The sequence below is a fragment of the Sycon ciliatum genome, chromosome 1 (assembly GCF_964019385.1).
Source record: "Sycon ciliatum chromosome 1, ocSycCili1.1, whole genome shotgun sequence".
NCBI classification, from domain to species: Eukaryota; Metazoa; Porifera; class Calcarea; order Leucosolenida; family Sycettidae; genus Sycon; species Sycon ciliatum.
In genome coordinates this window covers 6,413,839-6,439,527 of record NC_088643.1, presented here as the reverse complement: position 1 = coordinate 6,439,527, position 25,689 = coordinate 6,413,839, and the positions used below count along the sequence as shown (strand labels likewise).

The 25,689-nt window shown below is 46.9% G+C and overlaps 1 protein-coding gene across 1 annotated transcript; it reads right to left on the bottom strand.

The window, feature by feature from the left end:
- Nucleotides 1–1,478: 1,478 nt before the first annotated feature.
- On the bottom strand, nucleotides 1,479–3,050 carry LOC135805338 (uncharacterized). The gene is made up of 2 exons (XM_065319395.1): nucleotides 2,421–3,050; nucleotides 1,479–2,321 (listed from the first exon to the last, which is right to left on the bottom strand). The coding sequence occupies exons 1-2, from the start codon at nucleotides 3,048–3,050 to the stop codon at nucleotides 1,479–1,481; spliced, it is 1,473 nt and encodes a 490-aa protein (XP_065175467.1).
- Nucleotides 3,051–25,689: the final 22,639 nt, after the last annotated feature.

Sequence of the window (25,689 nt, the reverse complement as noted above, 5' to 3'; positions counted from 1 at the left end):
GCTCCATTATAGGTCCCCTGCTCTTCCTCACATGCGTTAAAGACCTCCCCTATGCAATTCCCAATATTTCTTTGTTTGCAGATGATACAACTGTCCTTGCTTCCTCCCCATCTCACGCCACCCTCTAGCCCAAAGTTAAGACCTGTATCAACGACATTGTTCACTGGCTGAGCACTTGGTACCTTAAGCCAAATGTGAACAAAAACCGAGCTTTTTTTTATATTATTTTTTACTATTGACACAGCCCTACTGGAAAACAGGTGGAGAACAAAAAGAAACGAGGAAAAGGACAAAACCCCTAGGGGGATGTAGGGACGACGTGCTGAAGAGCTGGGGGCAACTCAACTGACCAGAGGTCTCGGCGTCAGCGTTGCAACTAGGCATCGAAAAATGTGTGTGTGTGTGGGGGGGGGGGGGGGGGGGGTTGCACAAGAACAACTGCAAAAAGAAACAGAAGCTAGAGACTACCACAAAAATAATAACTTGTTGCGAAATAAGCTCCTCCTTTTTCCCCCTCCCACAGATCCAGTGCCCATCTTCCACTTTCCCGATGATCCCGGTCACCCTATCTCTGTAGCGCCCCACCATAAACACCTTGGCATTGTCATAGATTCCGCCCTCTCCTGGTCTCACCATGCTGATCATGTGTCGTCCAAAGTATGCCGATCTGTAGGCATAATGTCAAGTCACTTGTCCCATTTGCCCCAAAATTGCCGGAATATGTTTTATAAATCATACATTCTTCCCCTCTTCACGTACGGCTTCCCTGCCTGGTCCACCATTAACAAAACCCACATAGGTAAATTAGAAGTTCTCCATCGCCGTTTACTGCGCATCACATTTCGTACTGATCGCTATATCTCAAATCTAGACTTGTATGCTGCTGCATCCACTACCACTCTGCAACACTACCTTGATGCTTCCAAGTGCACCCTGGCACATTCAATTTTTCTTGACCAGCACTCTGCTCATTTACAGTGCCTTAATTGGTTCAATTCAGGTGGCACCGCCCGAAGCTGCGTTCATCTCCCCCTAGCTAGGTCTACCCTATTCGTAAATTTCCATTTCTTTTCCTGCTACTCTACGTGTCTCCAACTGCCTCCCAGTGTTAGACAAGCTCCAGATATGCCCAAATTCCGTACCCTCGTCAGACAGCACTTCAGTATCTCCCAGTAAACAAAGTCACAGTCCCGGTCATCAAGGCAAAAAAGCATAGTGTAGGGCCCTGAGCTTCCAAGCTCTCTCGTATGCATTTCCGCGGCAGCGTCAACAGTGCAAGTGCAAGTCGCCCATGCACAAACACAGTCCACACGTTCGCTTATGCTGGACATGGTAAGAGAAGCAGTTTATAGGAGACATAAAGAGAACAAGCACAAACGTAGCTGTAAATCCTTTGTGTAAAGAATGTTTAAAGTGTATTGAGCGATATTTCCGTGGTCTGGGAAAAAGGTGACGGCGCGGTTTCATCGCCGCAACCTCTACTTGCAGGTCATATCCAGTAGCTGCCTCCATTCGCTTCGAACTGCAGCTACGTCTGATAGGCGCTCCAGATCTTCCAGACTCTGCAATCGCCCGCACGCAGCTCGGTGGAGGTCGTCGTCGAGCTTCACCGGCAGGGTGATGCGAGGGCGGCCTCTCCACTTGTGGTCATCACATTGAAAGTAGCTGACCATGCTTAGGACGGCGGGGGCATCACTGGGAAGTCGAAGGATATGGCCAAATAGCCTCCACCGAGCTCTGGTGATGATCCGGCTGATCGGCTCTGCCTTGCACCTGTCGTAGAGTGCTGTTGTTGCGATCTTCTGCGGCCAGACAAAGCCGATCAGTGAACGGAGCTGGCCGCGGTGGAATGCGTCGAGTCCACCCTCGGCAGCTGCCGTGAGTCCCCATGTGCTGGCGTTGTATACTAGCACTGGTAGTACAAACGCATTGTAGAGACGAAGTCTCAGTTCTTCTCCAACGGTACTGCGCCGGCTCCATAGTGACCAGAGCGATCGAAACGCTGCAGCGGCTAGTTGTTTCCTCCGAGAGACATCCTCGCTATCCCCGAGGAGTGAGCCGAGCTTCTTGGTGGTGCGCCACTGTTCCGCCACCCTGTCCAGGGATCGGCCCAGAACGGTAATTTCAGTTTTATCCGGGTTTACCTTCAGAGCCCATCCGTTGAGGACGTCACCGATAACCGGCTCCAGGTCACCCAACCAGCCAGACTCTGTGCTGATGAAATCCGCGTCGTCGGCGTACGCAATTTCAAATGGCAAGCCGAGTTCCGATGATGGCCGAGCCCTGGCAGTAGCAGGGCTACTTACATCCCGCAAAGCTGCCTCGAGATATACCACAAATAGAACAGGGGATTAGGAATCGCCCTGGGGCGTCCCGATAGTGGTGTCGGCGGATTCGGATGTTGCTGTGCCGATGCGTACACAGAAGGACGTGTTGGCTAGTAGGACACGGATGAGACGGATGTCGTCCTCATTCAGGAAGGAATTGAGAACTGCCAGTAGACGGCCCCTGCGGATGCAGTCAAATGCTTTTGACATATCAATGCCGAGGACCACCAATTGCTTCTTGTATTTCTGACAGGCTGCAGCATACCAACGGTGGCTCCAGACCACATCCGCCGTTGACCAGCCTCTGCGGAAACCGCTGTGCGTTGAAGAGAGATATTGTTCTACTTGTGATGATATTCTCTGAAGAGTAATGATGGAGAGGGCTTTGCGCAGTGCCGTCAGCAGGACAATTGGTCGAAGGTTACTCGGAGGTCCAACTGGATTGCCGGGTTTCTGGAGCGGGAATAATGTCCCCTTTCCCAGGTCGATGTGCTCGTGCATCTCAAACATTCCATTCAAGATCGTGGCAAATATTGGCGCCAGAGCATCCCCTCCATACTTGAGCAGCTCCGCCGGGACCAGATCGGGGCCCACTGCTCTGCCGTTGTTGAGTTTCTTAAAGCTGGTAATCACTTCTGCAGATGTAATGGGCTTGTTGAGATGCCTCGGCGCTCCATCAAATGGGTCCATGCCATGGCTGACATCGCCTTGAAACTGCTTCATGCAGTGACTTCTGACGACAGCTGCCGCTTGACCGTCGCTGCCGCAAACCGTCCAGTCTCGTCCGCCACAGCCGGTTTCTGGGCTTTCCGTCGTCTCATGAGGTGCACAGCCTTAAACATGCGTGCCCCGTCCTTCAGCCTCTCAATCTCTGCTGCTTTGGCCTCCAGAAGCGCCTCAGCGTTGGCTCGACACTTGTCTCTGATGGTGTGTTGAAGGTCATTTCGCTGTCTCTTCAGATTGGCCTTGAGTGCTAGGTTGGTGGAGTTGTTGATACTCAGACGAATATTCTTTTGCTTGAGTGATAGCTCTTGTATCGCAGGGTCTGGTTTCTGGTGTCTGCTACGGTTGACGTATCCCAAAACGTCCTTGGCCACGCTGCTCACCGTCTGCAGCACATTGTTGCACGTGTCGAATGGCTTTGTTTTATCCCAGGTACAAGCTGCTGTGTCCAGCTCGTTCGCCAGTCGCCAGTTCGCCAGTTCGCAAGGGAATATGCCCGTGGTAAATGACATGTTGAAAATATGACAAAAAGGGAATGCTATGGATGGTGCCAGGGCCTTGAGGACCCGGTTGGGGATGCCGTCGGGACCAGATGCCTTGCACGTCGGAGGCTTCTTCAGATGACGCCGGACAGTGGCAGTTGTGGTGATGAGGGACGTGAAACAAGCTGAGGGCTCCGAGGGGGTGAAAATAGGGGGAATAGAGAGCAACGGGTCATCTGGCCGAGTCACAGAGGCAAACTGGGCGTTTAATGTGGTAGCTTTGGCCAAAGGGTCAGCCGCCGGCTGAGTCCCTGTGGTGAGTGACGGAATTTCCCGTGATACGTTTCGAGTTCTTGCTTGTCTCACAAACTGGTGAAGCGATGGACGGTGTCTACCCTGCAAAGTAGTTTGCACTGAGCGGATATAAGCTCTGTACTTTGTCCGCGTCAGGGTTTTCACTATATTTCGCTGCTGTTGGTATGCTTGTTTGTTTTGTTGTGTTGGGTACTTCTTAAAAATGCTATAGAGATCATATTTCCACTTGATTGCTGTGCGGAGATGGGCATCAACCCATGGTGGCTGACTGGGCCATGGGCAGCGGTGAGAATACGGCTGCTTTCCGAATGGCCAGAGGTGCTTCTCAAGGGCACTGTTGAGAATGGAAGAAAAGTGCGAAAGCGCATCATTGACGTTGCTGGCACGCAGATTCCAGCTCCAGTCAATGTCAGCGAGCTCTGCATTCACTCTATCCCAGGCGGAAGATGGCACGGATTTAAAGTCATATTCCGGCTTTCCAGGAACATTCCTGAAGTGGTATTGGGGTGCAGCAGCGGGATGTCCGTTTGCAGCAGGTTCCTCACGATAAACAGCATCAGTAGGCAGTAGGAAGTGACTGAGGATCTGTGCGTGGTCAGATGCACCAAGAGGAGCAAGAGATGTAACAGAGAGTAGTAGGTGAGGATGATCCGTGCGCACAACGTCAATACACGATGTTGAGCCATGGGAGGTAAAGTGTGAGGGGAATGTCACCATTTGCTCAAGGCCAAAACAAAAGGAGAGGTTGCGGAACTCCCTTCCAGCACGATTCGTGGTGTCCCTAGGAGACCAGTCAGAGTGGCGAGCATTCAAGTCTCCTGCAAGTACAATCGCAGAATTGGGGAGGCTAATGTTGGACAGACAGTCCTCTAGGAGGTCACTAAATTCCTGGACTAGGGAAATGCTGTCTCCAGGGGGTCTGTAAACAGAGCTGATAATGAGGGGGAGTGAGGGAAGGATCACTGGCCGCAATTCGAGCCAAACCGCCTCCAGATGATCTGTCTTTCGTTGAAGTGTCTTTCGTTGAAGTCTCTTTCGGTGAGTTGTCATTCGGTGAATGGTCGGTAAACCAGTCCACAGCGCTCAAGGTCGAAGCGGCGCTTGATGGACATGAACGACCTGTCAGCTACAAGAGTAGCAACACCGCCATAGCCTCTTGCTGGCAGGTTATCAGAGCTGGTCGTAGGTGGGCGGTCCAGGCGGTATGAAGACGTCTATGGCAGCTGTCAGCCACGTTTCACATAGGCAGATTATATCTGGAGAATACTGCTCACAGACTTGACTAAGCTCAGCTAACTTATTTTCTACGGAGCGGCAGTTAAGTGAGAGCACTAAGAAGGATGAAGGTAATTGGGCAGGTTGATTAGGAGTTTTAGTAGTTTGGCGTCCAGAATCAGGAAGGAATGGTGGTGCAAGTGGAATATGACCAATAGATATAGAAGAATATGTAACGTAATGAGGGGAAGGGTGTGATGAGCTTGCGTGGGGCACAAAGGGTTGGGCAAGAGGATTTAGCTGTTGGCTAGGTGACCGAGGACCCATCACTTGCTAGCGGAGTCGGCATAGCGCCATTTGCGGACGGTGTGCGCAATGGTGTCGGGCCAGAATTCCTTGTCAAGCAGCGTTTGCTCAAACTCTTCCGCGACAGAAACGCGTGCATAGCAGGTACCAAAGTATTGGGTTTCGGCAATTGTGCATGCGTATACATCAACGCCCCTATCAGCGCACCAGGTTACAATGGACTGTGCCTTACTTCCAGGACTAATATTCCCGACAAAGAAGGCACATCGCTTGGGAAGATGTGTGCCAGTGAGTGCGTTGGGGTTGGGGTTTTCTGTGGCCATTTTTCTGTAGACAGACACAATATTGGATTTTGTTGCCCGGGCAATGGGATCGCTGTGGGCCGCTGATTTATTGCTCCTTCGCCGCTGTTCTTGCCAGTTGTTCTGATGGGGATCGCCTTCTGTGCTCCCAGCAGCACCCTGAGTACCCTGAGTACACGTGGGCTGTACTGGTGCACCACCGGCGCCTGCTGTTGTAAGTGCGCCCCCAGTTGTTGCATTTCTACCAGTGTGTACGGGTATGTTCCTGCGTTCCATGTGGTTGGTGTTAGGTACGGTGGCCCTGCTATAAGTAGTGCTAGTTGACCTGCGGTGTAGAGTGCGTGCATCCTCTTCTGGCTGTGTGCTATTCGTACTCACTGTACGAGTATAACGGGATTGCATGTCTGGAGTGTCGCAGTGTACGGGTTTGGATGAACCATTGTACTGCTGCTGGTGAAGCTGTTGCACTTCCCCTTTCAGCTCCGAAATTTCCAGCTTCAAGGACAAAATTATGCTATCCCTGTCCTCCCTCATGGAGGCAATCTCCCCCGCCAAGGCCTGGATAGTGTTAGCAAGGCTATCCAGCTTAGAGTCATTAATCCACGACGTACCAGTGTCAGTGACGGGCTTCACTCCAACGCCTTGCTTCCGCAGTGCCTGCACCAGCTCTGGCCGGGCGAGGCTCGAAGGGGAGTCCAGGGACTTGCGTTCAGCGATGCCGATTAGCTCCTGGTACCCAATCAGGGCAAGATCAAGGTTCTGGTCCAGGGACATTCTTAGTTTCAGCAAGGACAAAGGACAGGTAGAAGGGTAAAACTGCTGCGGGGGGGGGCTCCCGGAAAGCTGTTCCGAGGAGCACCAAAAAAGTCAACCACCCCCTGAGGTTCAAAAATTTACTGGTTTTCCCATTATATATAATGCTGAATATACTGCCAGCATTATCCGCTGGACCTTACTAAGAGACCACTTTTCTTTGAGGATTCTGTTTGCAGGGGTTCTCATGTTTCTTTATTCTACTCCAGGCAACTCATGCAGGTTGGTACAATAGTTGTGGCATCATCAAGCTCACGTGCTGTGTGGACGGCCAGGTCACCATAGGCATAGGGCTTGAAAATGATGACGTCAAAAACTGCCAGTCAGTAGTAAATCGACATCAGATTTCTATTTTGAATCCACTCAGGTGTGACTTTGCCTCAGTATGTGGGGGGGGGGGCCTAGCAGCCCACTCATGTCGTATGCAGGTGTGACTTTTACTTCGCCACCAGTTGTCACCCCGCCCCCAGTAGCCAAATCAGTCAGTTTCACTGGCTACATCATCTTGCTGTGAGTAAGACGGCTTGAAATGTGCTTGGATCCATATAGTCCATCAGCCAGTGGTGCCAAAGTGAGTCCCCTGTTGCACTTACAAATCTAACACCTGGAACTGACATCAATCGACAGCAAAAGCATCACTGAATCCGACCTGCCTACTTTCCCTGGCGAAACTCTTGCACTCCTTTTGCAGTGCGCCTTGGAAGTTCGACAAATTTCTTCTTCTTCATCAGCCATTACGAGGTTTTCCATCCGTTTTATCAGGACATCCAATGCGTCTTCAGTGAAAAACGTGGAGTTTTGTCAACGTTTGGTGTGGTTTTCCGTGGCGATCGACCTAAAATCGCGAAATAAATCGCCGTCGATTTGAGCAGAGGTGAGTTGGCTTGGAGCACGTAAAGATTCAAAAAATATGTGTACATGCGCACCGGGAAGAAGATGAAGATGCTCACCATTTTCAAATAAGTAATTCAAAAAACTACATGACTATTGTACTGCAATTGTTGTAGTTACTTGTTTGCAACTACAATGGTATCAAGTAGATAATCAAGCGAGGTACAGAGGGATTGATGGCTGATCAAAGCCCAAGGGACCAGCCCGAGGGCTTTGATCAGTCATCAAGCCCGACTGTACCTCGCTTGAATATGCTTCAGACGATCCCCAACAATTTTTTTGATTTTGAATTCAATCGCTTTATTCTTTGGGTGATCTCGAGTGTGGTAGATAGTACTTCGAAGTAGTACAACTGTAACTGTACTACTACCTGGTTTCACATGTTCAAAGCAGCCTTGCCTTTATTTCGACTGTTTGCTGTCAGCATCCAGAGCCATGGCGTTTGCTAGTTGGTCGTAATGGAGAAGAGAACTGCAGGGCATTGACTCGATGTACAACATGCATCGCCGCAGATTCCTTACTTTTAGCTCTCCACTTTCCTTAATTTTCCAGGGATCAGGACCTTCCCAGGGCGATTCCATTCAGGGTGGAAGCGTAGATCACTTTTGCCAAACAGCAAAAACTACGCTTCAAACCTGCTTGACATGACTCGGGGTGCATACTTCGGAAACCCGAAGGTGGATGATGTTCAATACTAGCTCGTTGTAATCTTCCTGAAGGTATGTATTCGGATGCTCAATTAAATAGAACAGTGAAAGAGATATGTTCTCGAGAGATACCCTTTCTTACAAAGAGATATGTAATGGAACAACACTCTACAAGTAGGCGAACAACAATTTTATTGTAATTTGAATCCAGGCACACGTGCAATACGGAAACTGCAATGGTTTACACTGCAAATCTTCTCGATTTGCAAGGTTTTTCCCGTAATTCACAAAAATCTGAAAGTTCATTCCTGAAACGCGCATGGCACTGATTGGAGATTGGTTTTAGGTCACAACAATGGCTGTCGATGAAATGCCAAAAATGGTCACTTTGTCGGCTTCCCCCTGCAGAGCGTGCAAGTCGTTTACTCTTTTTATTTGCGGATTCGGTGTACAGGGTACCTAAACTCCCCATTGAGGCCAAAATCAAGTATTCGATTTCTAAGTGCAACAGGGTGCTTGAATTTGACGACTTCTGAGTTCTTGGCTGATGGACTAATACAAAAACTGGGTCCAAGTGGATCCGGTCTTTGAATTATTTGTTTCTATGCTTTGATGTAGCACTTTCAAGCCCATTTTGCGTGGCTATTAGTCTGGGTCAAGTAGGGTGTAGTTGCATCATCATGATCTTTGGTGAGAATCACTTGCAGTTTGAGTGAGTTACGAAAGGTTTGAGCACTCGTCTACAATGTATTATGTCCTTGCTGTGTAGTGTACACTGTACACTTTGGGCGCGTCGCGTAATAAAATTGCGGCGTATTCGACGCTGGCCATCCAGGGCTAGGAAAGACCTACATCCTGAGCGTCGCGCATGCGCAACGCTTGCGTGCAAAGGGATAAAAAGGGCCTAGTCCTTAGCTAATGTGTCATTACTGTTACTAGTATTAGACATTACGAGTCTTGTAGTTGATTCGCTGCCATCGTACATGGCTGTCCGCACCTACAGTAGTCCGTCGAAGAGTCTTGCCTCAGTTGTTACGTGACAAGAGCTCTAACAACAGAGCCTTCCTTTCCAATTGCAATATTATACTCCCCCTTTCTAGATTTACAGTTGTTGTTGCGGGCCAGCAGCAGTTATTGTCGTAACTGATAGTCGCAATCTCTCCGGACGCTGAAATACAAGGCTGCAGGATTCGGCAGAAGCTCACCCAGACGGATCGAAGACTGACTGCCACGGACAGTAAGGTGACCTTACATCTGTTTACAAATTGTGTTGCGTTCCCGCATTGTTCGCAGTCATTTTCTAAACCAAAACAATGGTTTGTCGCATTGCTGGTGAATGAAGCACCAGTTGACCGTTTCGTAGATCAGCGCTAACACTATCAGCTTGGCAGATATTTACTTCATGAGCACTCTGGCAAGGTACGTTCGGGCCTGATTGGAAATTTTTATTTCCATTGCTATCAGGTTCGGCCTCATTTCCTCTGTGCTGCGCTCATGAGTTCAAAAAGAACGAAACAGCATGCTGTCCGCAGATTGAGTATTTCGCTCCTGCTCTTGTAGCAGTTGAGCACTCTTGCGTGGGGTAGTGCCTTTGCTGTTTGCGTTATGCAGAGCTCACTGACTTGTCAGTTTGAGCACTCTGGCAAGGTACGTTCGGGCCTGATTGGAAATTTTTATTTCCATTGCTATCAGGTTCGGCCTCATTTCCTCTGTGCTGCGCTGATGAGTTCAAAAAGAACGAAACAGCATGCTGTCCGCAGATTGAGTATTTCGCTCCTGCTCTTGTAGCAGTTGAGCACTCTTGCGTGGGGTAGTGCCTTTGCTGTTTGCGTTATGCAGAGCTCACTGACTTGTCAGTTTGAGCACTCTGGCAAGGTACGTTCGGGCCTGATTGGAAATTTTTATTTCCATTGCTATCAGGTTCGGCCTCATTTCCTCTGTGCTGCGCTGATGAGTTCAAAAAGAACGAAACAGCATGCTGTCCGCAGATTGAGTACTTCATAAACATGTAGTCGTGGGAACAAAATCGGACGTGCAGTTTAGGTGCTGTCACTACATAAGCAAACTTATTTCCTTTTGCAAAATGACACAAACCCGGCGCAAGACAATCACCGAGAAACTTGAAGAAAGATTTAAGGTGGCAGACTACCAAAAAATTCGCTGAAAAATTGAATCTGTAAATTCATATTGAGTGCTACGTCAGTTGAAAGAGCATGAATAGCTGCAAATGCTCTGAAAATTGTGTCCCGACCTGACCAGGCGTTCAAGAGTTATGGCCGAAAATGTGCCCTTGCAAGGAAAGATTTTTTAGTAGTAGGTTTTTCATTTTGACCCGACGAGACCATACGACGCTTGCAGATCACAGCACAAACAGTTCACAAGCCACACTCCACGAAAGCAAGTAGTAGTACTCCTGACAAGTCTTGTTTCGTTCCATAGAGATAATAACGGGGAACTCATCAGAGGAGAAGCAGTTGTTGAATGAAGGGGTTTAGCTGAATAATGCTATTTTATAGAAAAGATATTGGCGCACTGAGGTGTAAACACTCAACTAACACACATATGTGACATATCAACACAAAAGGAATAGTGCAGAATGGAGGTGTTCTGAACCCTACCAGACACAACTATCACAAGTGCTAAATCATTCACAATGAGAAGGAGAGGTACACAGGAATAGGTTGCGCTAGTTTACACGTCACAAATGGTACTGAGGTAGTGACAAAGATGGTGAAAAGTAGACGCCAAGTAAAAGCCAACAAATCATCACGAACGTCTAACGTCACATCTGAAGATTGCTAGCGGCACAAGACAAATACTTCACAAACCTCGATAATTGAAATTCAGCCAGCGGTATAGTGAAAGGAAGGCTGCTGGGTGTGACATCGAACTGTGGGCTGCTGAGGCGACGTATCCATCCTGACCTTGACTGCAAGGTTGGCGTCTAACGCTAAAATCCGAGCAACAGATCAAATCCTCTGGTCAATAGCAGATTTCCTGGTCCAGGAGAAGTCATAATTCTTAGCGGCATCTTCAATAGGTCCGTCAAATACAGTAGTAGTAGGTTTTTCATTTTGACCCGACGAGACCATACGACGCTTGCAGATCACAGCACAAACAGTTCATCAGCCACACTCCACGAAAGCAAGTAGTAGTACTCCTGACAAGTCTTGTTTCGTTCCATAGAGATAATAACGGGGAACTCATCAGAGGAGAAGCAGTTGTTGAATGAAGGGGTTTAGCTGAATAATGCTATTTTATAGAAAAGATATTGGCGCACTGAGGTGTAAACACTCAACTAACTCACATATGTGACATATCAACACAAAAGGAATAGTGCAGAATGGAGGTGTTCTGAACCCTACCAGACACAACTATCACAAGTGCTAAATCATTCACAATGAGAAGGAGAGGCACACAGGAATAGGTTGCGCTAGTGTCACACCCAGCAGCCTTCCTTTCACTATACCGCTGGCTGAATTTCAATTATCGAGGTTTGTGAAGTATTTGTCTTGTGCCGCTAGCAATCTTCAGATGTGACGTTAGACGTTCGTGATGATTTGTTGGCTTTCACTTGGCGTTTACTTTTCACCTATCTTTGTCACTACCTCAGTACCATTTGTGACGTGTAAACTAGCGCAACCTATTCCTGTGTACCTCTCCTTCTCATTGTGAATGATTTAGCACTTGTGATAGTTGTGTCTGGTAGGGTTCAGAACACCTCCATTCTGCACTATTCCTTTTGTGTTGATATGTCACATATGTGAGTTAGTTGAGTGTTTACACCTCAGTGCGCCAATATCTTTTCTATAAAATAGCATTATTCAGCTAAACCCCTTCATTCAACAACTGCTTCTCCTCTGATGATTTCCCCGTTGTTATCTCTATGGAACGAAACAAGACTTGTCAGGAGTACTACTACTTGCTTTCGTGGAGTGTGGCTGATGAACTGTTTGTGCAGTGATCTGCAAGCGTCGTATGGTCTCGTCGGGTCAAAATGAAAAACCTACTACTACTGTATTTGACGGACCTATTGAAAATGGCACAAAGAATTAGAAAGATTTTTTGTTGCACGCTGTCATTTGTTGGCAGCACTGTATTTAAATGTGAGCAGACCGTGCGCAACTTGTGTATCATGGAAACACGCGAAAGTGTGCAGAATTCCAAAGAAGTCCAAAAATCACGTTTTTTAGCCGTGCAGCAGGACTTTTGCCAGCACCCTCGTGACGTTGCAGATATGTGGCTTGATTATTGTAGTTGACGTTGATTTAGTGACTTTGGCAAGTTTGAGTCGTGTCAAGGAGTCAGGTAGGATACAGTACTAGGCACTAGTGGAACGTGAGTGGTAATCTTTGCCGGTTTCTGAGGGTATCCTGGATTTGGTGTGCAGCGCTGTGGAAATGGCTTGCTGTGGACGTCCCAGCACTGGATGTTTTATCAAAGGTTTGACCTCGTAGCACGTGCTAAACCTAAAAAAATTCAAAAATTGACTTGGATCTGTGGGATTCTGTGAGAGAACTCCCACTCGTTTCGTTGTGACAGATTGCAGGGCCACGTTGAGGGGCCCTACCCCACCACCTATGGCTGCTTCAGGACTTGTTTTAGGTTTGGGTCCCGCGCACGGACAGAATGGGCACGAAAATGTGAAAAAATTGTAAATGCATTTGTTCGGCTCCTGGGTGGCTCGCACACCGTGGCACTATGCCGAAAATTTGAGTTTTTCCGGCCTGGAAAGCCTGTCAGTTAGGCGCAAGAACTTGTAAATCATGTCCTGAGTGCCAGCATAGTGGCAGGAGTGTGTGGTCAAAATTTCACTCAAATCCATTGAGAAACACCAAAGTTACGGTCAATTGAATGCCATATGAAATTTATGGGTAGGCTGCTCCCTTAAATGGATGGAGAAGACACGACTGGAATACAGAAGTTGAGGGAACTGTATTTGCAAGTGTCTTCAATGAAGTTTGCCAGTATAAAAAAATTGAGGGTTGACGGAATAAACAATTAGCGAGTCGCTTTTGAGTCTTTACTATCCCCTTGATTGTATTTCAACCGGAGCTTAGAGGAGATTATCGGCCTAAGTGTAAATGCTAAGCGACACTAGTTGCTGGTTGGGTCCTCATAGCCTTTGTATATGTTTGAATCAAGTAGATTGAGGCTAGTTTCGAATGCCCCCGTCTTCCTGACTTATCGGAAGTGCGATCTTCTTTCCTGCCTGTACATGAGCGCACTTCAACCCTGCCAGTAGGGTCCAGCGGATAATGCTCCGGAAATGTTCGTATAATGCTAATCATACTGCTCCAAAAACTACCTTATAATACTGATTAAAATGCTTCAGAAAGGGCTATAATGCTCTTGGTTTGGAACAAAAATGGAAGAAAGGTTGCACATTGTCAAGCTTCCAGGAAAGGATGCATAATTTTAGTCGATCTGTCTCTGAAGCTGCTGCAATATCTCTCACAAGGGGGGACCTCGGTTTTTATAATAGTTTTTATTGGTCATTAACCCTCGGCATCCTCATTTATTGCATACATAATGCTCTGATGCTCGGATAGTCTCACATTGCTGAATATAATGCCGGCATTATCGCTGGACCCTATCTGCCAGCCAAGAGGGTGTATTTGGCTAATTTTGGTCGCTTTGTGCAGGTCCAATATGGCCCTTGATACACTGCCCAACGGTGGCTGGTCGCGCAAGGTAGGTGTTCGCTGTATCCATGATGAGCACTTGACGATCTGTCAGCAAGTTAATGCACTCCGAAAGAAGGTTAGTGCAAAAGTGAATGCATTCGTTGAAGATCTAAGTATTCTCATTCTCATTCTCATTATAATTTTCATATTCACTTTCATGTTATTGGGTTCTATGCCCGATTGCCCGTTTGAATTTGCAAATCAAAATAAATACAAACAAACATTTCTGCGCTGCCGCACCATGTTGATCAATACAGCCAGACGCATATTATAAGGTGGCAGACTACCCAAAAATTCGCTGAAAATCTAATTTGTAAATTCATATTGAGTGCTACGTCAGTTGAAAGAGCATGAATAGCTGCAAATTCTCTGAGAATTGTGTCCCGATCTGCCCAGCCGTTCAAGAGTTATGGCCGAAAATGTGCCCTTGCAAGGAAAGATTTTTTTGCTGCACGCTGTAATTTGTTGGCAGCACTGTATTTGAATGTGAACAGACCGTGCGCAACTTGTATCATGGAAACACGCGAAAGTGTGCAGAATGTTGCTCCAAGTCCCAAAAAAATCACGTTTTTAGCCACGTATTGGGCTGCACGGCTTTTGCTAGCACCATTGTGACGTTGCAGATATGTGGCTTGATTATTGTAGTTGACGTTGATTTGGTGACTTTGGCAAGTTTGAGTCGTGTCAAGAAGTCAGGTAGGATTCAGTACTAGGCAGTGGTGGAACGTGAGTGGTAGTCTTTGCCGGTTTCTGAGGGTACCCTGGATTTGGTGTGCAGCGCTGAGGAAATGGCTTGCTGTGGAGGTCCCAGCACTGGATGTTGTATCAAAGGCACGACCTCGTAGCACGTGCTAAACCTAAAAAATTCAAAAATTGACTTGGGTCTGTGTGATTATGTGAGAGAACGCCCACTCGTTCCGTTGTGACAGATCCCAGGGCCTCGTTGAGGGGTCCTACCCCATCACCCATGGCTGCTTCTGGACTTGTTTTAGGTTTGGGTCCCGCGCACGGACAGAATGGGCACGAAAATGTGAAAAAATTGTAAATGCATTTGTTTGGCACCTGGGTGGCTCGCACACCGTGGCACTATGCCGGAAATTTGAGTTTTTCCGGCCTGGAAAGCCTGTCAGTGAGGCTCAAGAACTTGTAAATCATGTCCTGAGGGCCAGCATAGTGGCAGGAGTGTGTGGTCAAAATTTCATTCAAATCCATTAAGAAACACCAAAGTTACGGTCAATTGAATGCCATATGAAATGTATGGGTAGTCTGCCCCCTTAAGGTGGCAGACTACCCAAAAATTCGCTGAAAAATCTAATTTGTAAATTCATAGTGAGTGCTACATCAGTTGAAAGAGCATGAATAGCTGTACATTCTCTGAAAATTGTGTCCCGATCTGACCAGCCGTTCAAGAGTTATGGCTGAGAATGTGCCCTTGCAAGGAAAGATTTTTTTGTTGCACGCTGTAATTTGTTGACAGCACTGTATTTGAATGTGAGCAGACCGTGCGCAACTTATCGTATCATGGAAACACGCGAAAGGGTGCAGAATGTTGCTCCAAGTCCGAAAAAATCACGTTTTTGAGCCATGTATTGGGCTGCACGGCGGCGGGCGAAGCGCCCGCCGTGCAGCAGGACTTTTGCCAGCACCCTCGTGACGTTGCAGATATGTGGCTTGATTATTGTAGTTGACGTTGATTTAGTGACTTTGGCAAGTTTGAGTCGTGTCAAGAAGTCAGGTAGGATTCAGTGCTAGGCAGTAGTGGAACGTGAGTGGTAGTCTTTGCCGGTTTCTGAGGGTACCCTGGATTTGGTGTGCAGCGCTGTGGAAATGGCTTGCTGTGGAGGTCCCAGCACTGGATGTTGTATCAAAGGTACGACCTCGTAGCACGTGCTAAACCTAAAAAATTCAAAAATTGACTTGGGTCTGCGTGAGTCTGTGAGAGAACGCCCACTCGTTCCGTTGTGACAGATCCCACGGCCTCGTTGAGGTGTCCTACCCCATCACCCATGGCTGCTTCTGGACTTGTTTTAGGTTTGGGTCCCTCGCACGGACAGAATGGGCACAAAAATGTGAAAAAATTGTAAATGCATTTGTTTGGCTCCTGGGTGGCTCGCACACCGTGGCACTATGCCGGAAATTTGAGTTTTTCCGGCCTGGAAAGCCTGTCAGTGAGGCGCAAGAACTTGTAAATCATGTCCTGAGGGCCAGCATAGTGGCAGGAGTGTGTGGTCAAAATTTCACTCAAATCCATTGAGAAACACCAAAGTTAGGGTCAATTGAATGCCATATGAAATTTATAGGTAGGCTGCCCCCTTAACTCTCTTTTGTCCAGTTTAAAATGGAATACTCATGCTTATGCACACAGTCTGCGACGACATGAATATGGTTCTCTCACCCGCATCTCTCGCCGTTCATTGCGTACTGTATTTGGCTACCCATCCACCGCAGATGTCCAGTGTATTCCGTCTCGAAACAACCTCACACCCATCACTATCCGTTTCTCGCTTAGACTGTATCTTCTTGTATTCAGATGCGTTCATTCTTCTGCCAGTTCACTTCTGTGCCGCCTTTTCTGCCTTTGTGCCAATTCTGAGGCACATAGCCGCACGTGCACACGGTCTCAAGTCTCGATTGGACTTGTACTGCCACGAGCCTCCTCTCGATTTGGTTATTCCTCTTTTTCTTATTTAGCCGCTGACAGCTGGAACTCCAATGCGGCATCGGTCCGCCTTGCTGCTTCACCAAGTAATAATAATAATAATCTTTATTTCAGGATAACCCAAAGGCTGACGCCTATCGGGGGATCTCCTATTTGTGTATGTACACTGAACATTGGAGTTGGGAAAAAGAGAAAATGTGCAAAGTGAGTTCGGAAACAGAGAGATGCTGTACAAAAGATACAGTGAAAGAACAAGCAGTGTACATGTAAATCAATGATTGCACATCAAAGGGATACCAGTGCAGTCCAACTGATAATTTGCAATGTAAATACGTAAAAGACGCTTGAATTCTGTTAGGGAATCTAAAGTTGTCAATCGGGGTGGGAGACAATTCCAAAGTGCACCAGTTTTCTGTAGGAAGAGACATGAGAAAATTCGGCCATGTGAGTTAAAAATGAGCTTTTTGGGCCTATGAGCACTACGTGAGATGGTAATCGCAAAGCGAGAGAGATATTCTGAGTGGAAATTGACGTACTTAAATAAAACAACCAGAAAAACGAAGATACGGCGGAATTGCAGGGATTCCAAGTGACACAATCTATTCAAATTAGATTTTGATTCAAAGTTGTCAAAGTCTATTTTCGCAGACCTCAGGAGTCGCCGGCAAAAGTCAATTTCGAATCGCAACCCTAGATTGGCTAGGGTACCCCGTAAGTAGACCATAGGTCTGTGGGGACTGCCCGAGAGAAATATGAATAAATACTATACTATACTACTATACTATCCGTGCATGGAAAAACGGCAGGTGTTTGTGTTTTAGTCACATCTGGTTGCGGCCTACTACCCTCACTCTGTGTGCTCCTGCCTCTGTTCAACAGACTGTTGTCAGGGTCCATGTCGTTATGTCGGTGTATGTGGTCACTAAAACCTGAGGTCGCTTTCACCAGCTTTTTACTGTACTCGTATTAATGAGCAACTGAAAGACTGGGTCATAGAAAGAGATCTATTAACGTCATAATGTGTTGTAGTAATTCAAAGATGATTGGGAAATGCTTACAACGCTCATTTATGATGACTCAATGTAGAGATTTATTGATGCATCGGGGGATCCTAGTTTACTAGTTTGTGGGTGAAGTGTATGGATTCCGTAAGGGCTGTGCCGCACCAAACTGGGTGATTTCACAGGAAGCTGAAGTTTTCCGTGAAGTCTTTAAAAGAAATCAGTGTTGTTTGGTCTCTTCTTGGACCACACTGACACACAGATGAATTTATTCCACTTATAACGTTACCTCTATTTCGGCGAAAGAAAGAGATTAGGAATGGGTTTGCTCCCACACTGGAGCTGACGCTATTCCGCCGACTTGACATGACACTTGACTGACTCACGACTGCCATCCAGGGAATATGAGAAGTCCATTGAACCTTCGACTCGGCAAACCTGCAAGAAAGCACCACTACCTACTCAATACACAGTGTTTCGGGAAATTCACCCCTCATCAGTTGAGCTTGAGTAGGCTGCGGAAGATTGTGCCTTAAAAGCACCACTTAAATACTGCTATCCAGGCACAAACATCACCAGGGATACAAACTTGCAGAGACGCTCCGTTTCCAGCGTGACAAAACCTCGTGAACACCAGATAGCAGCGTGAGTCAGTGTCGTTCCTGGACGGTGAGAACAGACGCTGAGGATCCTCGGTCATTCACAACGCTGTCTCCTCCGAAACCAGCTAGTGGCAACCCGGCGCTGGGCACAACAGTACGAAATAGTGGTTGAGACTTTGGCGATAATTATATTAGGAATGGGTTTGCTCCCACACTGGAGTCAAGTGTCAAGTCAATTCGGCGGAATGGCATTTCTGCTTTTCATCTCATTTCAAAAATTATGCGCTTTTTTCTCCATCTGCGCATAAAATCTAGACTAACAACCTGCTTGTTAAATCATGCACCTGCTTTCAGACGTAAAAACCCTGTTGTAGAGGTCTTAGTCCTCAGTTGTTAGCCTTACCTGTCTTTAAAAATGTAACTTACTCTCTCTCTCTCTCTCTCTCTCTCTCTCTCTCTCTCTCCAATTTCGCCCATCGTTTCTAGGTAGGGGAAAGAGTGCAGTGGCAAGAGTGTGCAACTCCTATCTCTTCCTGCCTCTGCGCACATGCACATGATATGTCACACTTGATTTCTCGTGTGTAAGAAATATCGGAAATAAGAATAGAAAGTCGTTTTTCAAACACCCACGCTATAACCGATTCCTACTGTACTAGTATTTCTACTTTGATCTCTGGCTACCCATGATGGCATCAGTGAGCCAAACAGCCACCGAAGACTGGGCTGGAGGATCGTTGAGTTGTACACTCTTGGTTATGTACTCTTGGTAGGGGTAAATCTACCTTAGTAAGTCCTGGAAAACTCTTCTGAAGGAAGCCTGAGACCAAAAAATGCTTTTCAAAAATTGCCAGAGAATCATAATAAAATTATGATGGGTTTATGACTACATACAAGCCACTAGCCCTTTCCCAAAGGTGCTCGCCCTTTTTGGCCTTTTTTGGAAAAGCCCGTTTCTGTCGTCCTTTATTGTGTTTTTTTGGTGAATATCGCCCTTTTTGAGCTTTTTTAGCTGAGAAAGTGCTAATCTGTCTGCTCATGAATGGGATCACAGTTTCCGGGTGCTCGATGGGCCTTGGCATGCCGCTGTTTTGGGGGGGGGGGGCAACAAGTAACAAAGTGGTGAAGCTTGTACCCGGTGTACACAATGCTGTAAAAAGTGGGTTTTTGTAACTTTATTTCCTGTTTTGCCTTTCGTGGACCCATAAATGGAAGAGTGAGTATTCATTTCTCAGCTTGGGTTCATATCTGAACGTGTATCATGGCTATGCTTCACTGAAAAAAGAGCACTTGTTGCCGATTTTCACTGAAAAAAGAGCACTTTTTTAGCATATTTTGCGGGACGCGAAAAGCACTAAGTACGAATTAAAAAAGTACTTTAGGGAAAGGGCTACAAGCCACAGAGCAGTGCGCATAAACAAACTACAAGCCGAACACCATGAAGGCAAAACAAATAGCTCAAACTTAGAAACTAAACCTGCTGTTTACCCTCCAGACAGCTGTGACTATGCATTACAGGAAGTGAACAGTCATCAGAAAGCAAAGCTCCAAATGAAGCCAAAAGAACAACAACAACAACAACTCCGTGTAACTATCAAATTTAAGGTGGCATTTCACCCAAAACTTTCCTAAAAATCGAATTTGTGAATTCTTGTCGAGTGCTACATCAGTTGAAAGAGCATGAATAGCTGCAAAATCTCGGAAAATCTTGTCTCGATCTGACCAGCCGTTCAAGAGTTATGGCCGAAAATGTGCCCTTGCAAGGAAAGAATTTTTTTCTTGCACGCTGTCATTTTTGCCAGCACTGTATTTGAATCTGGGCTGACCTTTTGCAACTTGTCGTATCATGGAAACACGTGAAAGTGTGCAGAATTTTGCTCCAAGTCCAAAAAATCACGTTTTTGCCATGTATTAGGCGGTTCGCCCGCCGCCGTGCAGCAGGACTTTTGCCAGCACCCTCGTGACGTTGCAGATATGTGGCTTGATTATTGTAGTTGACGTTGATTTAGTGACTTTGGCAAGTTTGAGTCGTGTCAAGAAGTCAGGTAGGATTCAGTACTAGGCAGTAGTGGAACGTGAGTGGTAGTCTTTGCCGATTTTTGAGGGTATCCTGGATTTGTTGTGCAGCGCTGTGGAAATGGCTTGCTGTGGACGTCCCAGCACTGGATGTTGTATCAAACATACGACCTCGTAGCACGTGCTAAACCTAAAAAAATTCAAAAATTGACTTGGGTCTGTGGGAGTCTGTGAGAGAACGCCCACTCGTGCCCTTGTGATAGATTTCAGTGCCACGTTGAGGGGCCCTATTCCACCACCCATTGCTGCTTTTGGACTTTTTTAGGTTTGGATCCCGCGCGCTGACAGAATGGGCAAGAAAATGTGAAAAAATTGCAAATGCACATTTTTGGCTCCTGGGTGGCTCGCACACCGTGGCACTTTGCCAGACATCTGAGTTTTTCCGGCCAGGGAAGCCTGTCCGTGAGGCGCAATAACTTTTAAATCATGTCCAGATGGTCAGCACAGTGGCAGGAGGGTGGGGTGAAACTTTCACTCAAATCCATTGAGAGACACCAAAGTTGCGGTCGGGGGATGCCATATGAATTTTTTGGGTGATTGATATGCCACTTTTAAAAGCGTTCATCAGCATGTGGAATAATATGAATCGCTTTGCTAATATTGTGTGTGAACTAAACCCTTTGTCACAAATGTAGGCGTGAGGAGCTTTTCGAAATTTAACAGTCATTCGACCTGTACATAATACAGACAATTTCGGTGTTGTTTGCCTTGCTCTAGGCTGGTCAACCTGCGGATTGGGATAATATATCTACTACGGTCAGAGGCTTGATATTTGCAAGATGAAGATTATTTGTCCGATGAAGGAGAGGTGAGTCTACTCATGTGACTTGATGTCTTCCAAGACTCAGAACATGACAAACATGAATACAGCGTTATCCAAAATATTAATGATCATAAGTTTGAGGGAATGTTTCAAACTGAAAAAGTCTGAAGAAAAAATTGGCGGTCACCGCCAGCACTCAAACCAGGGTTGTTGTCAGTTCTACATTTCAAATGCATGTTTGTGGAGTAGTGTACCCAGATTACTCAAGCGTGAAGAGGGAGTGCTCTCCAATCTGCTCTAACGAAAACTTCATTATGCGGCACAAATCTAGTTCCTGTAGTTCATGTCTGGTAACATCCGCTGATCACGCTGCGATGTTTGCAGGTTTCTGTGCGTGCATTTGCACCGCTGCTTGAGTTCTTTGCGACACTGCACACCCATGGCCAGCTTATAGCTTTGCAAACGACAAGCTTGACGTCAAACGTATCTTCCACGACAGTGGTAGCCAAAAATGGTGTCGTTCCTGGATGTGCAAGATTGTTTGGTTTCATTTTGTTTCTTGCTGTTGGCTTCACAGCCAAGTCAAATCATTTGTTTGCTCCAAGCTCGCCCTGGCATCAATTTTCACCATCGATCCCTTTTATCGTACACGTATACGTTTCTGTGCTGCCTTCTCGATACATGCGTATGTACACTGTATATCATGTGCACATTCACATGTCTGAAGGTTTGTGGTTTTTCAATAAAAATAAAAAAATAAAAAAACGTATCCTCTTTTAATATACTGTAGGACCTATCGCGCAGCTTTATAAGTAAAGTGTGGATTGTGAGCAACACTGGCTCACACTCAATGGCTGCTTTTCACAAAAAAATTCTGGAAACGTTTTTAAACGTGTCGGTCATAAAATAACCATCTTCAGGAGTGAACTGGGGCATACTGGCTAGGATATGTTTAAAAATGAGCAACGCTGCGAGCAGATAATAACTCACCCACGCATGTACAATGGCAAGAGAGAAACGAAGTTCACAAAACATCCCAAACAATGGTATGGAAATAGCACGACACGCAATAACTTTAAATATGCCACAGGTACCAAAACAGATAACATGTACATGGCATTGTACAACCTTCCTGAAATGAATTTGTGAAAAGCAGAGATTGAGTGTGGTACGTGCGACTCATCACATGCCAGTTGTGGCTCTTCATGAGCCAGTTGCTGTCTTGGCATTGCTTTGCACCCCTATTGTGGGTATAGAGTGGTTGCACACATTGCCAAAGCAACGCACCAAGCGCAGAGTCGCAGACCCCGAGTCGCATGACGCAATCGCAGTGTAGGCGGCCACTTTGGTGCAAAGGCAGGCTGAGGCATCAGAGCAAGTACATCAAAGCTACATCAAAGAAGAGTGAAGCGGGTGGCTTTTGGCATTATTCCCTGCTCTTGTTTCAGAGAAGTCGACGGGGATTGTTTGTAGTTGAATCCTGCGAGTATGATCAGTATGGAACGTTCACATAAGACTGCTTCTGCTGTTACGGCAAGTGCGGCTAATGAGGTACAAGTGTGGAGTCGCGATCGCAGGTCGTCAAACTCTCACCCTACGCTGAGAAGCTGGATCAAGTGCCAGCCCTGCAGTCGCACATCTGAGTGCAAAATCTACACGACGCAGCTCACCAGATCAAGGTGTGGGTCCTCTGCACTCAGTAGAGTCAAGTCGAGCGAGCTGCAACTCCCGGTGCTGAAAGGCGGGCTCACGCCCCTGCATGGCTACTTGTACATCCCCTTGTCTAACCCCCAAGATGAAATGATAGTACAGGTCGTCCCCCGTTAATACGAGTCCGGTTAGTACATAAACCCTGTTAGTACATAAGAAATCTCAAGTCCCGGACGAAACGTGGTCACTTCCATACAAATTTTGTCGGTTAGTACATAATCCGTTAGTACATAACATTTCTCCGTACCCGCATGTCACCTACCTCAATAGTACATAATTTACTGGTCTTTTGGCCTTCCAGTGGAGGCACATCATGTTCTAGTTTCTACTTGTGGACGCAATTAGCATAGAAATCAGAGCGCACATCACAAACCGACAAAGCTCTGTTTTTTTTTCGAGTGACTGTACAGGTGCGCGCGGCGGGGCATGTACAATGTCAACTGTAGAATCTTCGCTAAATGTGACCATTATAACATAATTGTTATGTTATATCGAGGGAATCAAGAATATCTCGCTGCCTAGTCATGGAAGCAAGAAACACTCAGAAAAGTTGAAAAAAGTGAAAAATTCTGCTATACAAGCAAGTTATGTACACTTTCGTTTAGTACATAAACCCCGTTAATACATAACATTTGTCAAATCCCAGAGATTATGTATTAACGAGGGACGACCTGTAGCCGGCTGGCCGAAATTTAAAGAACAAGGTTGCGAAACAAAGTTATCTGGACAAGATTACAACAGCATGCTTGGCGCACTGCGTGGATGCAAGGCGGTTGCCCCTCTGCTGGAAGAAGTCGACTTTGTGTCATACTTAGTGATCGATGCTGGCTTCTGTCCCAAGAAGGACTTGATTGATTGATTGATTTTATTTTACTTCGCAAGTTCAAATGGGTTCCTGGCCCAGTTATATGAAAGCGAAGGGTAGAATTTGCCAAAATCCTAATGAGCAACAGCAATATTATCATAGAAGTGGAGTACTATGCGAGCGAGAATACTGAGAAGAAAGGAACATGTCAAAGCCTGACGAAACACAACCTATTTCAGGCATACATAAGGAAGGCAGGCTAGCTTAAAAATCTTGCAATCTGGATACGGTGAGCACCTCTCTAGGCAAACTGTTCCACAGCAATGCTCCTGCGGTGGCGAATCTCGTTTGGCCACACCGACTGCGAGCTGGCTGGCTGAGCAGACCATTGGCATGCTGATGGCGCGTACTTCTGCCGCTGCATGCTGCTGGTTTGAGAAGCTGGGCTAGAGCAAGGCTAGTGGAGTCATTTAGACAACGCCAGATGAAGATCAGGAGCTTTTGTTAAAAAAGTTCAGTGACGCGGCAAATCGAGTTGGCAGCCAGGAGGGGCTGCATCGCGGAACATGGCGGGCTGCCATCAATGCATCGGATCGCCCGGTTTTGCATGGCTTGCAGACGCTGAAGTTGAGTCACGCGGAGGGCTGCAGAGAAGCTGCAGGCACCATATATCATATCCGGCATGACAATAGCCTTTACATATATCTTGCGCGAGCTGCGGGAGAGGCATCGACGGGCTCGCCAAAAGGCGCCTATCTTCCTTGCAACTTTGGTCACTATGGCGCTGACGTGTAGATCCCAACTCAGGCGGTTTTCAAGAAAGACACCAAGATACCGCGCAGACTTCACTATCGGTAGAGAGGTATCGCAGCACACGATAGAGACCTCAGGCCCGGCATGTTGTGGTGAGATAGTCATTACCTGGCTTTTGGAGGCATTTAAAATTAGGCCGCTTGACTTAATTCACTATCGGTAGAGAGGTATCGCAGCACACGATAGAGACCTCAGGCCCGGCATGTTGTGGTGAGATAGTCATTACCTGGCTTTTGGAGGCATTTAAAATAAGGCCGCGTGACTTAAGGGGGCAGCCTACCCATAAATTTCATATGGCATTCAATTGACCGTAACTTTGGTGTTTCTCAATGGATTTGAGTGAAATTTTGACCACACACTCCTGCCACTATGCTGGCCCTCAGGACATGATTCACAAGTTCTTGCGCCTCACTGACAGGCTTTCCAGGCCGGAAAAACTCAAATTTCCGGCATAGTGCCACGGTGTGCGAGCCACCCAGGAGCCAAACAAATGCATTTACAATTTTTTCACATTTTCGTGCTCATTCTGTTCGTGCGCGGGACTCAAACCTAGAACAAGACCAGAAGCAGCCATGGGTGATGGGGTAGGGCCCCTCAACGAGGCCCTGGAATCTGTCACAACGGAACGAGTGGGCGTTCTCTCACACACTCCCACAGACCCAAGTAAATTTTTGAATTTTTTTAGGTTTAGCACGTGCTACGAGGTCGTATGTTTGATACAACATCCAGTGCTGGGACGTCCACAGCAAGCCATTTCCACAGCGCTGGACACGAAATCCAGGATACCCTCAGAAACCGGCAAAGACTACCACTCACGTTTCACTACTGCCTAGTACTGAATCCTACCTGACTTCTTGACACGACTCAAACTTGCCAAAGTCACTAAATCAACGTCAACTACAATAATCAAGCCTCATATCTGCAACGTCATGAGGGTGCTGGCAAAAGTCCTGCTGCACGGCGGCGGGCTTCGCCCCCCGCCGTGCAGCGCAATACGTGGCTCAAAAACCTGATTTTTTGGACTTGGAGCAAAATTCTGCACACTTTCACGTGTTTCCATGATACGACAAGTTGCGCACGGTCTGCTCACATTCAAATACAGTGCTGCCAACAAATGACAGCGTGCAACAAAAAAATCTTTCCTTGCAAGGGCACATTTTCGGCCATAACTCTTGAACGGCCGGCCAGATCGGGACACAATTTTCAGAGAATTTGCAGCTATTCATGGTCTTTCAACTGACGTAGCACTCAATATGAATTTACAAATTCGATTTTTCAGCGAATTTTTGGGTAGTCTGCCACCTTAAGCCGTATGGCGAGATCAGTGACAGCTGAAGAGACGGATTTGGAGACTTCCCCAACGGAAGCTTTTGAATCCTACAGAGCAATGTCGTCTGCGAATTGCACGCTGGGTATTGGCGATGAGACCGATTTCACATCACGGGTGTAGACGTTAAAGAGAACAGACCCCAAGACGGAGCCTTGGGGCATACCACAGATGCAGTCAAGAGCACCACTTGTGGCCGAAGCGACTGTAACTTGCTGCCTGCGATCT

What these genes read in the sequence shown, in the direction of transcription:
- LOC135805338 (XM_065319395.1), bottom strand. Translation starts at nt 3,050, where the DNA reads ATGAAGCAGTTTCAAGGCGATGTCAGCCATGGCATGGACCCATTTGAT. An exon ending in TAGCCAACACGTCCTTCTGT is followed by an intron (nt 2,322 to 2,420) that starts GTACGCATCGGC and finishes GTATATCTCGAG; the next exon opens with GCAGCTTTGCGGGATGTAAG.